General features: G+C 38.1%; 1 protein-coding gene across 1 annotated transcript; it reads right to left on the bottom strand.

The window, feature by feature from the left end:
• Positions 1-1530: 1530 nt before the first annotated feature.
• Positions 1531-11682, bottom strand: LOC100924868 (histamine H3 receptor-like). The gene is made up of 3 exons (XM_003757223.2): positions 11271-11682; positions 10419-10585; positions 1531-2867 (listed from the first exon to the last, which is right to left on the bottom strand). Exons 1-3 carry the CDS (start codon positions 11548-11550, stop codon positions 1998-2000), a joined length of 1317 nt encoding a protein of 438 aa, XP_003757271.1. The 5' UTR covers positions 11551-11682; the 3' UTR covers positions 1531-1997.
• Positions 11683-13553: the final 1871 nt, after the last annotated feature.

The raw sequence follows: 13553 nt of genomic DNA, 5'->3' as shown, positions 1-13553 counted from the left end.
GAAGGTTTTTGGGGTGAGGGTTTCTGAACTGAGTTATTCTTTCATTTAAAGCCAAGTAAGGATATCTAAAAGTTGACCTCTTTATGCCCAATGAAATTCTGCCTGATTGCCTCCTCTGGAAAAGTCCTATTATCTGATTTTTTGTTTGTTTGTTTGTTTTTAATTTATAGCGTGGTTACTCCCGAGAGTAAAAGCTCTTGAATTCATGCATTAGGAATAGTAAGTATTGACTCATCTTCCTCAATAGTTAGCATTTTAGCAGATACTTAAGGGATATTTTAAATGTTTGGGGACTTTTATGTTAATTTATGTTCCTCTATGCTTGATTTAAGTTTTCAACAAAAATAATTCAGAATTCTGAGTCCTATAATATTTTTGGATTTTGGTGTGATTTGCCAGATATATCAGAAAGAGCATTAGACTTGATATCAAGAGACCAGAGTTCTGACTTTATCTGTGATCTTGGGAATTACTTCTCTTAACCTTTTATGAAAATGATATTTGTACTACCTCCCTCATAAAGTCATGGAAAAAGTGCTTTGTAAGCTTGAAAAGAATTATATAAAGTTGAGTTATTTTGTGTTGTTAAAAATCCACTTGGTTTGCAATATAAGTAGATTTAAAGTATACAGAATTGGAATGAGAACACATTTGATGACAATGATAAAACCTGGATTATAGACCATAGCCCCAACCTCCCCCCCAAGGAAAACTGGATTCAAGAATTTAAATGACCCTGCAATCCAGAACCCCTTTTGCATACCTAAAAAGACCTTTGTCTCCTTTTCTGTCAGAATACTCCTTGGCATAAGAACAGCAACAGAAATCTCATGCAATACCCCTGTCTTCCTGCCCTTGTCTTTAAAGTATTTCCTAACAGCTGCAAAGATGTCAGATAAGGAAACAGGCTAACCTGATCTCTGTCAACCCTGCTTCCACTAAAACTAAAAACCCTATGTCCTTTTTGTTTACCACTACACACTCTGGATGCTAATCCTGTGTGGTCAATCGACTTTCAATAAATTCTCCAATTAAAATGAATATTTCTCAACTCATCTTTATATTGTGGCATAACAACATAAATGAAAGGGTGATTAAAAATTCTTTAGGACAATGATTCTCAAATTTTTGAAGACCATTTGATTGGATACAAAGCACCCTTTTTGGCTGCTCATGTCAAACAAATGAATAAAAATGAATGCTGCTGCTTGCCATGATATCGATGAGCTACCAATGTGAATTTCAGAAAATTAATGTTACTGGTTATCTGTAGGAAAAATTATACCTAAACCATACTAGGCTGGTAAGAATTTGGGTGATTCTTGCAAAAAATATTCATAGAAGGAGATTCTATTTTATTATTTTTTTACTACTTAAGCATTCTAGTATTTAACAGTATTTCATGGTAAGAAATTACCTAAAGTTTTTCAGCTTATGGTTTAAATTGAAATTTTTTTTTTCTTGCAAGAGATAATAATCACATTCAAAGAAGCTGTGAGATTTTTTTTGTTTTATTTTTAGCTTGATAATTGTTAAATGAATTTTTATATTTGAGTTTTTAAAAGTAGTACTTTTATTTATCTACATGTTGTTTTATAAATAGGCATTGCTTTGAGCATACAAGCATCTGATGAACACTTGCATAAATAAAAACATTTGGTATACTTATTGGGAAAAAAATAAATTTCTCTGTACAAATCTAGTCATTTGAACTCAGACTCCAGTCATTTTTAAATCTCATTAAAGTTTTTCCTAAATGAATAAATTAAAAAATGATTTTTCCCTCCTAACTCATCCCTTACGAGAATATTAAATTTGGAGTGATAATCGCAGTAATTTTCATTTGATGCTTTCACTTTTTGTTGGTTAAAGATTCTCCATGGTGAAAACTGTAGTAAAAGTAAAGTGATTGATAGTCACCAAGTGGACTTCATAGACCCTATTTTAAAGAGAAATGAAGGTTTTTGGTGATTGCAGCTTGCAGATGGGCCTTTTCTTCACCTAAAAATATGTGGGTGAATTTTGGCTTTACCAGGACATAGCAGTTTGAGGAAAGCTTTCCGAAAGCTCACGTGACAGAGTGGGTATAAAGCAGGATTAATGGCTGAATTTAGCCAAAGTAACCAAAAAGAGAACTCATAGAAAAAATGTTGCACACATGTTCCATGACACATAGCTCTGATAATCATAAGCAGTGTATAAGGTGCCCAGCATAGCCCAAATACGCACACGATGATGGCCAAAGATTTAGCCACTCTCTTGTCCCGAGAGAGTCGAAGGCGATTTGCCATTGTCCTGGCAATGTCTGGGTGCCTTGTGGCATTGCAAATACTTTCTGTGGCTTCATAGACTTGGCTTGCTTTGTTTTTCATTTCAATTTGTAAAGGAGGCAGATCTTGTGCATCTTGTATATCTAAAGAAGAGGGGCTTTCATGCTTGGGACCAAGAGGCCCATTAGGGAAGAGACCATGTTCTTTTTTCTTCTTCCTGTTCCACTCAGCTGGCTTAATAAAAAATATGACATGTCCCTTTCTTTTTTCCAGAAGGTTCATTTCACAATTCTCTTTACTTGAGTCAAGATTGTCTATTCTCAGGAGTGTACGTTTTCTGATGCTGATATAGATGCTCAGGTTAAAGTAGGAGACACTGATGAAGGGGGTGAAGAATTCAATGGTGGAAGCAATCATCAAAAAATACCAATTGTAGTAGAACTCAGCATAGCATTCTCCTCGGGGCAAGATGCTTTTTCTGGCAATGTACTCCCAGCAGATGATAGCAGGACCATAAAGGAGGAACGCTGCTAGCCATACTATGAGCATCTTAAAGACAGCATTTCTGGTCATTCCCTTCTGAGCTCTGTAAGTCACCTAGAGAGAAGAAAAATAAGAGGCAGAAGGGGAAAGACCAGAATCAGGAAGCAGTTTCACTGATTCATCTGAGATTGATTAACCAACTCTTCTAACACTTAATAAATGACCATGGATAAGTCACCTCATCAGCCAAATGAGGATAATACTGCTTGTCCTACTTATCTCATAGAAGTGTCATGAAAAAAGCACTTTTTATTGAGTTAACATTAGGCACCTGCTATATACAGAGCATTGTACTTGACACTAAATAACAAAAAAAGTTTAAGTCAACCTTTCCTGCTCTTGTTGATCTTATTGTATAGTGGGAGGATAAAGCAAGAAACAAGTACTTATAATATTTAATATTGTAGTTGAATTCATTAGAGAAGTGCTAAGTGAAGTACAAGGCAGGATTGGTAGGGGAGATCATTCCCAAATTTTATATCACTAGAAAAGGGAGAAGTTATTGTGAGACAATGTCTCTCCCTGCTGGTGCTTATTAGAAGCAATAAGTGTGAGAAACACTGAACTATGGAATTCATAGAAGGGAGAAATGACATGACTTGGGGAAAGAAATCAGGTAAAGGTTTATGGAGAAGAAGGCACTTGAGGTGGGTCTTGCATTAGAGAGGACTTGAACATATGTCCAAGAATGTAAATTACATACTTGTAATTATAGTGGCTTCCTTTTACATCCAAGAGCAAATATAAAATGTTCTCTTTGGTATTCAAAGCCCTTTATAATTCAGCTCTCTCCTAACTTTCCACTTAAGGTGTTAGGTTTCTTACACCTTAGTTCCTAACATGGTTTCTTTCAGTGATACTGACCTCCTAACTATTCCATTACAAGACTTTCTTGTCAGTTCTGACCATTTTTTCTGACTGTCCCTCTGTGTTAGAAATGCTCTCCCTCTTTCACTTCAATTACCGATTTCTCTAACTTCTAAATCCAAATAAATCTTACTTTCTTCAGAAAACCTTTTGCAATCCCTGTGCCTATCTTCTGATAATTATTTAATATAATTTGTAATATAATTTAACACAAACTTCTTGAGGGCAGGGAATGTCTTTTGTATGCCTGGAATTTAGCATGTAGTGGGTGCTCAATAAATGTTTATTGATTGATTATAGGAAAGGCTATTTCAACAGAGGGAACATAAGCAGCATGTAGATAATCATCTAGACAGAAAAAGGAAATTAGTTTAGAAAATAGATAACAGGCCTGAAATAAGAGTAATGATGGAGACTTCAATTATTCCAAAATTTACTGGTTCACTTTCTTCCAAAAGCAGAACTATAAATAATTTCTTAATGATGATATTTAAAAAATAGAAACAAAAAAAATAGTTGCTATTCTAGATCTATTTCTCACCAACAAAGAAGTAGAAATAATAGAGACTTTGATAGAAAGTAGCAACTTCACCTCAGGATATGTGAGAATGAACTAGGAAGCCAGGAACGGTGTGAAGTTAACTCTAGAGGCAGTTCTAGAGAACCAATTCCAGAAACTTCTGAGAATCAAGAGGTGTGATCCCTGCCTTGAAAATCTGATAGGGGCAGTGAGTTCAAGAAGGATGGAAGTTCTCAAGAATGAAATTCTGAAGCCCCAGAAAAACAGTTCTATTGAAGAGGAAAGGGGGAGGAATTGTTTTCATTTTGGATATCTAGGAAATTTAGCAACCACATTGAAGATGTTTTAAAGGCATGTACAGGTGAACAGAACATTGTAGATAGAATCACCATTGTGTGATTATAACCAAGAGTTTTAGATCTACATAGAAAAAACTGAAAAATTATACTTCCTTTTTCAGAAGCAGAGGAATATGGATGTGGAATATGGCACATATTATTGGTTGGTGCATTAGTTTTGCTATTACTTTATCTCCCCTCTTAATTTTTTATAAGGTATGACTTGTGATGGGAAGGGATGTATTAGGAAATAAAAATGATATTTAAAAAAAAAAAAGGTTTTCTTTAAAGATGCCTAGAAAATGGATGCAGGAACAAGTAACAAATAAATATGTGTGGTATGATCCTGTAAGAATAGTGTTAATAGGGCTAAAAGTCAGAATAAATTAAAGCTAGTAAACATTTTAAGGGCAACACAATGACTTTTATTTATCTTTGTTACTTTGGGGGAGAGAATAAGGCTATACATTTAGCATAGTTCTTGGTACATAACAACTGCTTTGTAAGTGCTTCTTAATTAAAAAAAGTATACTACTACTCTTCAGGATGGACAAAATGACGATTATGGAAAGATTGAAGAACCATTCACCTAATTTGCTTGTATTTTCTCTAATCTTTGAATTAGAACAAAAGTAGCTAATAGGGAGTTTAAATTCAATTAAGTAGATAGTACCAATTGTATTTGTTGAGTTCAAATCATTCTAGAGACTTGAAAACAAACCAAAAAAATGGATAGATATTGCTGAGCCACTTGCTTGAGAATTATGAAGAGCAGAAGTATATTATAAAAATGGAAAAAAAGCAAATGCACTGATTTTCCACAACAAGGCCATGTTGTTGTTCAGTTGTGTCTGACTCTGACCCTAGTTGGGGTTTTCTTGGTAGATAGTGGAATAGTTTGCTATGTCCTCTTTGTCTCATTTTAAAGATGAACAAACTGAGACAGAGTTAAGAGACTTACTTAAATGACTTACATCTAGTGTCTGAGGCCAGATTTGAACTTAAGGAAATCAATCATCCTGACTCCAAACCTGTTACTCTATCCACTGTGCCACATAGCTGTCCTAGAAGCCAGAGGCCTACAAATTGCAGACTAATGAGCTTGAGTTAAGTCATTGATAAAATATTAGAGTATCAAAGGGAAAATTAACGTATCCAGAAAAGGAAATAGGGAACACAGAGCCAACATGGCTTCAAGAATAGCTCATGCTGGACTATTTACTTCTTTTGAATAGGATTTACACAATTGGTGGATCAGAAGAATGGTATAGATATAGTTTATATATATGTTAGTAAATCATTCAACAAAAATACTTTTCTTTTGGGCAAGATAGAGATGTAATATATATATATCTCAGTAGGCATTTATTACATGTCTACTATGTGCCACAGTTTTAGGGCCCTAGAGATACAAAAAGGCCACAACTTTTAATTTCAAGAACCTTACATTCTAATGGAGTGGACAAATACATATTTAAGTGTATCTAGAATAAATATAAAAAGTAGAAATACAAGGTAGTTAGGGAAGAAAGGCACAAACATTGGAGAGATCAGAAAAGAATCATGAAGAAGGTATTATTTGATGTGTGTCTTCAAAGAAGAGGATTCTACAAAACAGTTGATGAGGGAGTATATTCCAGACTTAGGGGACTGTAGATGCAAAAGATTGGAGTTGGAAGCTAGAGTGCTACTTGAGCTAACCAATGTGGCTGGAAAGTAGAGTGCAGGAGGATAGTAATAAGTAAATGTGAATGTAATGAATATAATATATCATAAACCTGAAAAGATAGATTAGGGCAAGTTGTAAAGAGCTTTAATATATAAAAGAAAAAGGTTTAAATCTTGGAAGCAATAGGGAATCAATGTGTTTTGAATAGGAGAATAACATCAGATCTATGCTTAAGGAAAATCACTAATAGAGGTATGGAGGATGGACTGGAGCAGAGAGGTTTTACAGAGGGAAGTCAATTTGGTCTGGCAATAGTACAGTCAAGATGTCCAAGTGATGGCTCTTTAAGCCATTTATATTCCTTTTCCCTTTCTCAGTCAAGCTCCAAGAAAATGTGTTTTGGGATTTTTTTTTTTTTTTAATGCTTATTGCATCTACTCTTTTCCCTCTCAATCTTTAATCTGGCATCTGACATGATGTAAAAAGAGTCAAGTGTGAGACATTGTGGAGGTAGAAGGATAAAGATTTGGCAAATGACTGGATATTTAGGTTGAGGTAGGGTGAAGAATTGAGGTTACTTGTAATATATAAATGTGGGGACTGGAGAAATTATAGTGCTCTTGATAAAGTGAGAAAATTGTAAGAAGGATGGGTTTATAAAGGAAAGATTGATGTTTTATTGCAGAATGTTTTATTTTGCATATGTTCAATATGTAAAATATTGAGATGTGAGATATTCAGTCCAATAGATAATTGTTTGGATATTCAGATCTGTTTGTCATCTACTTAGAGATAATCAATCCTGGGAGATAATAAGATCAATAAAAGAATGTAAAAAGATTAGAGAATGGGGCTCACTACCATGAGAAACACTCATAGTGTAGCATGATATGAATGAGTCAGCAAAGGAGACTGAGAAGTCAAATGAAAGGTTAACCAGGACAAAATGATACCATGAAAATTCAGAGGTGAGAATACCCTGGAGAAGTGCAAGGCCAACTGTCAAATCTTGCAGATATGACAAAGAAAGATGAGAACTATTGAAAAAACAGTATTTGGTAATTGATTGCCAGTTGGCTGATTGCCTCATTGGTAACTTTGGAAAGAGCAGTTTCATTTGAATCATGTCAGATGCCAGATTAAAGATTGAGAGGAAAGGGAGTAAATGCAATAAGCATTAAAAAAAAAAATCCCAAAAGTCAAACACATTTTCTTGGAGCTTGACTGAGAAAGGGAAAAGGAATATAAAACAATATTTTAGGATGTTAGAGTCTAATGAAAATTTTTTAAGAATGACAAGAGATTTAGGCATATTTTAGGGCAGTAGGAAAGGAACCTTAGCTATGGAGTGGATGAAAAAAAAAAAGGGAAGATGATTGAGTTAATATGCTGAAAAAAGATGGAAAGCTGTAGGATGCATGGCACATGTAGAGTGGGGTTGGTCTTAGAATAAGGGGTTCTAAAATGAAAAGAAGGGGAGAAGAAGGCCCTCATTTAAATAGCTTCAATTTCTCATTAAAGCAAGATAGCAGCTTGAAGAGAGGAGAAATGATAATATACAAATAGATTGGGAATGGATTGAATGTCTGTAGTTATTAGTGGTTTGATGTCAACTTGAAGCATCTTTTAATAGAGTTCCCAAGGATTCATTCCTGGTTCTGAACAGTGACTTTTTGATCATTTTGATCAGTGACTTGGACAAAGATATATAAGCCAATACATATCATTTATTAAATACTCATTGTGGACAAGGCATTGCTTTCAAGGCTGCAGGTGATATAAAACTAGAAGGAATAGCTAATCCTTTGAACAATCTGGATCCAAAAAATCTTAACAGACTGAAACATTGGCTTATCTAAAAAGGTGAAACTCAATAGGCACAGATATGTTTTAACACTTGGATTAAAAAAAAAAATCGGCTCCATACGTATAAAATGAGTGGACGACACCTAGAGAACAGTTGATCTGAAAAAAGATATGGAAGTTTTAGCAGAATGCTAGCCAAACTAGTGTATTCTGAGCTATGGCAGCCCAAAAAGAGACTCTTTGGTCTTAGGTCAAATTGAGAAAGGCAAAGAGTGCAAGACTAGGGAGGCAATACTGTACTCTGCTAAGGTCAGACCCCACATCTGGAATACTATGTTCTATTCTGGGTGTCACAATTTAGGAACTGAAGAGTATCCAAAGGACAATAGTTGGTATGGTGAAAGATCTCAAGATCATGCTGTAGAGCTGTGAGGTCAAATTCAAATAAAAACTGAGGCCATTATACCATATGTAAGGATTTCTGCAGGCCACATTTTTTTCCTTAGAAAACTATTAACATTATCTGCATTCTATTGTATTCTTATTTGTTTGTCCCTTCTCAGTCATATTTTAATCTGCTTCAAAAACTCTCAGGAGTGTCCCAGGTTATATTTGATGCGAAAGAACTGTGGACATTTAGCCTGGAGAAGAGAAGATATAAGGAGGAACATACTAGATGTCCTAAGGTATTTGAAGGGTTATCATATAGAAAAGGATGAAGATTTGGCCCCAAAGACATAGGAGCAATATAGGTTGAAGTCACAGGAGGAGCCTTTAGGCCTACTGAGAGAACTTCAGGACAGCTAAGTGGCTGACTCAGAGTCTAGGCCTAGAGTCAGACTCATCTTCCTGAGTTCAAATTGAACTTCAGATGACTCTGGTCATGTCACCTTGTTTGCCTCAATTTCCTTATCTGTAAAATGAGCTGAAGAAGGAAGTGGCAAATCACTCCAGTATCTTTGCCAAGAAAACCTCAAATGGGTCATGAAAAGTCAGAAATAATTGAAAAAATGATTGAACAAGATTAAAAGGAGAAATGCAACAATAAAAATGACACAAAATGGGCTGCCTCACAAGATAGTGGGTTCTGCCCTAGAAATCTTCAAGCAAACTCTTTCATTATGTCCACTTCATAGAAAGCCTCTCTTCAAGTACTATTTTCCAGATAAAGACTTTCCAACCTATACAAGCTACCATGTATTCAGTTATTTTGTATACATTTTATTTATGTTATTGCTTGTCCTTTGTTCTTGAAGAAGACCATGATATCACAGACATAATATCATGACATGCAAAGGAATTAGATTTAAGTGAGGGGACTGTGCAGAGTCACCAGCCTCACTCCTAAAAACCATCTGGTTCCAGTGACAAGATATAGATCAGGATGACTTTGTGATGTCCCTGGATGCAGTGGGAGTCCTTAGCCTTTTTTTTAAGCTGAGGTCTTTAACAGATTGACTGAGGCAAGGCCCAATCATTGATTTAGAGATTTATAGGAGAAATGAGGCAAAGAATAGTCTTTTACCTAATCAAAAAAATAATAACCCGGGAAGGGAAGACTGTCATGGTTTCCAGTCAAAATAGAAACAATATGTTAATTTAGCAAAATTGGATGGAACCGCAAGAGAAGTTCTTTGTGAAGTTAAACTAATTTACTTATAGCTTATTCTCATGGCACTTTAAATGCCTTTTACTCACAAAAACCCTGTTGTATTTGGATGCTTTTGAGTTTGTGACTTGCCCAAGATAATCAAAACTAGAACCACTAAACCAAGTTTTCAGATTATAAATTCCTCTGAACACTATTATAATACTTGAAGTCGTAAGAGACTGAAGGAGCTTGTTGGAGGTATTAAACTCCAGGAAGAAAGCCTCCTGTGTTCCATTTCTCCCCTTCAAGATCATCCCTCTCGCTTAGCCTCTTGGAGGCAGCAGAGATCTAGGGAAAAGAGCTTGGAAGTAGACGTCAAGTGTTCTGGGCTCTGGTTTTGATACTACTTGTTTAACCCCTCTGTATTCTGCAAGTGTAAAAATGTTCAGTCGTTTTCTAGTTGACTCTCTGTGACCCCATTTGGGATTTTCTTGGCAGGGATACTGGAATGGTTTGCCATTTCCTTCTCCAAATCATTTTACAAATGAAGACACTAAGGTGAACAGGGTTAAATGCCTTGCCCAGGCTCACACTGCTTTTAAATGTCTGAAGCCAGATTTAAGCTTGGGAAGGTGAGTTTTTCTGACTGGGCACTATTCACTAAGCCACATTGCCACCGTTTTAAAGGATTGCTGATGTTCCAATTCAGATATGAAGGCTATTTCCAAAGATAAGTTTGTTTTACATGTCCCCAAATGGGAAATCAACCCAAAGCCCCCAGGAAGGGGAAGAGGGAAACTCTTAGCTCTCTTACCGCCCTGGTGACAGAGTTGAACCTGTCAAAACTGATGAGGACGATGTTGAAGACAGAGGCAGTACACACTAGGTAATCCACCACCAGCCACAACTTGCACAGCCCCTTCCCAAACTTCCACTCTCCGGTCAGGACGTAAGGGATGTAGAGAGGGATGCAGAATCCGCCTGCGGGGAGAGAGCTTTCAGTGCAGGGGCTGAGGGGAAGATCCCCCACATTCATTTCTACTTGAATACAACTTTAGAATCTAACACCTGGTCGCTCAGAGAAGGCCAACAGAAGGGAGGGGACGATGGGTAGTAGGAGCACAGCCATTCAGTCCTCAAGGCTTTACCGAGACGCTCCTCCTTGAGAGACACCAAAAGCTTTGTTGAAGTAATACCAATAAATAAAAGGTTCTTAAGTAGCTGTTCTCGGGCTCTGTCTGAAGTAGGTTATTATTTCCAGCCAGAAAACCCACCACTCTACCATCTCCCTCGGTTATTAATCCTTTATCTTGTCCCCACTTCCCATCCTATCCCTTCTTGGATCATGAAGTTGAAAATAACCTCAGTGACTCCGCCTTCGTTTTACAGAGGAGGGAACTAAGGCCAAGAGATGGCAAGTGACTTGGTGGAGCATGTGCCAAATTCAGTATTCGAACGCAGGACTTCTAACTCCACATCCCGGGCTCTTAATTATACCGCGCTGCCTCATCATCCGTCCCGCACTTTCCTCAAACTCTTAGCTCCGTAGGGACTCGGCTATTCTGCTCGGAGTCACTCTAGGGCCTTCAGCCCCTTTTGTTCTAAGATCCAACGCTAACCGCCTGACGGCCCATCCCGGCCGTCTCCGCTTGGTCCTCGTACTCACCTACCAACAGGTCGGCGATAGCCAGGTTGAGGAAAAAGAAGTTTCCCTGCGTGCGCAGGCTCCGCTCCACCACGAAGGCGAGGATGACCAGAGCGTTGCCCAGCACCGTGGTCAGCACCAGCAGCGCCATGAGCGTGGCCAGCAACGCGACCACCGGAGCAGAGAACCCTCCGGGATGCAACGCGGGAAAGGGTCCCGGTCCCGGTCGTGAGTCCGGGACCTGCCCGAGTTCTGGGGCGCAGGAATTTCCTGAAGCATTGAATACCAGTGGCGGCTCCATCGCCGCACCCCTTGATACTTGGTCAGTAGTGGACCGAGAGCGGGGAGTCACCCGGCTCTGGGGGACGCTGGGGAACGAGCAAGAGTAAGAGACGGAGCAGGCGAAGGGAGACGGTCTGAGAGTGAGAAAAGCAGAGGAAGAGAGCTGGGAAGAGAAGAGCAAAGGAGAGGAGTGGTGGAGGGGGAAGGGAGAGAAGAGGAGATTGGTAGAAGGGGAGAGAAGAAGAAAAGGGAAAGGAGAGAGGAGAGGAGGTAAGGAAAGGGAAATGCTTGTGCCTGGAGGAGGGATCTGCTAAGCCTGGGGCGGCCCCTAACTTTGTAAAGAAGGAGAGGGAGAAAGGAGCGAGCAGACGGTGGAGGGAAGAAGTGAGCTAGAAAACGAGAACGATTTCCTCCAATCGCGAGGAGAGGGTCCTTCTCATTCAACTCTCCTCCCTCCTCTCCTTCCCCTCCCCCTGGTTTCCCTCCGGTCCCTTCTAGAAGGAGGAGAAGCTTGGAACAGGGGCTTTTCCCTTCTAAATTTTAACTCGAGCAACTCCGAGGATGCTTTTTTGTTTTGTTTTGTTTTTTTGTTTTTAATCTTAATTTAATAAGATATTATATGGAAAGAAAGAGGGACGCTGAAGAAATCAGAACTTGGGTAGGGGGCTCATTTCCATGTCTCAATGTGCCACTAGTAATGTGTATCTCCTTTTAACTTGATGATTTGATGTGACAATGGCTATATAATGTGGAGAATTGATCCGTTATCTGATGAACAGAGTGATTAAATGCAGCTAGCCAAATGAAATAATTCCGACTAAAGAGAGGACAAAACAGTAGCTTGGGAGGAGGGGAGGAACTGAATAGAAGAGACTCCACAGAAATGTGCCAAAAGCCTTGGGGACCGGGAGAATTGAACTTCAAGGCCAGAGAGCGAAAACTGGGAGAGGAGGAGAGATAGAAGCCAGAGCCACCAAACAACCTCATTATAAGTTTTGCCTTCTAATTGGGGAATTGTGTTCCAATCTCTAGGAATATGGCAGTGAGACTGAATTTTACCAAATCAATAAAGTTTTACTCTCTACATATCACCTGTATGGATAGATGTAAACTTTTTATCATTAGATCCTTTACTAGTTAGGAAACTGACAAACATTTGGAGCATGTGACTCATTTTGATTTTTAGGGGAGCTGAAAATCACCAATTATTAAGGAAAAAGGAAACAGGCCAACACATCTCTTGTTTCCTCAGACTAAAACAACCCTCTTTCTAGATCTAATCTTTTATGCTGTTTATTAGAAGCAATTTCCAACAAGCCATTCCTGATTTGTATGGTGGAAGGAGGAAATGACTAGGAAAGCTACTGTGGTCACCATTAAATTAAGGCAGTATTGAATCTTTCACCTATTTGTAGTGTAATAGGTGGTCAGAAGAAGGATCTTCACTATCTTGACGATCAGCCCTCTTAGGAATTGTCCATTATAGGGAATGACAATTTTACTGTGTTTTGTTTTGTGTATTGTGTGAGATAATTAAGTTAGGAAAACACTGACACTGTTAATTATCTGGGAGTATGTTTGCCTCTTTTTCAGTAGGGAGGTGAATTCAATAGATATTCCTCGTTTAATCACCATGGTGGCTAAGGAAATCTAATGCCCATTAAGGAAACACTTCATTGAATATGCTCCAAAGATGGGAAGAAATGGTGTCTCTGTGATGTCATTTATCTCTCTTTTAGATTATATATGACATTGCTTATATCCATTAAAACAGATAATAGAGGGTCCACAGACTTCTTTACTGTATGAAAGTAGTATAAAGCTATTGATTTAAAGGGTCAGGGCTGGAAAAACAATCTAAACTACTGCTTTGGTGAATCTTGAGGGGGGGGGGGTTGGGGGAAGAGCTTAAGCAGCACTGGTATAGTGGAAAGCACATGGGTTTTGAACTCAGAGGACCTGAGTTCAACTCCTACCATTGATATATATTTCCTGGGTGACCTTAGGTAAATCAATTAACCT

Source organism: Sarcophilus harrisii, chromosome 2, assembly GCF_902635505.1.
Source record: "Sarcophilus harrisii chromosome 2, mSarHar1.11, whole genome shotgun sequence".
NCBI classification, from domain to species: domain Eukaryota; kingdom Metazoa; phylum Chordata; class Mammalia; order Dasyuromorphia; family Dasyuridae; genus Sarcophilus; species Sarcophilus harrisii.
The sequence above is the reverse complement of the archived record's forward strand: the minus strand, read 5'-3'. Positions and strand labels throughout refer to the sequence as shown.

What these genes read in the sequence shown, in the direction of transcription:
- LOC100924868 (XM_003757223.2), bottom strand. Translation starts at nt 11,550, where the DNA reads ATGGAGCCGCCACTGGTATTCAATGCTTCAGGAAATTCCTGCGCCCCA. An exon ending in TATCGCCGACCTGTTGGTAG is followed by an intron (nt 10,586 to 11,270) that starts GTGAGTACGAGG and finishes CTCTCCCCGCAG; the next exon opens with GCGGATTCTGCATCCCTCTC. An exon ending in TCAACTCTGTCACCAGGGCG is followed by an intron (nt 2,868 to 10,418) that starts GTAAGAGAGCTA and finishes TCTTCTCTCTAG; the next exon opens with GTGACTTACAGAGCTCAGAA.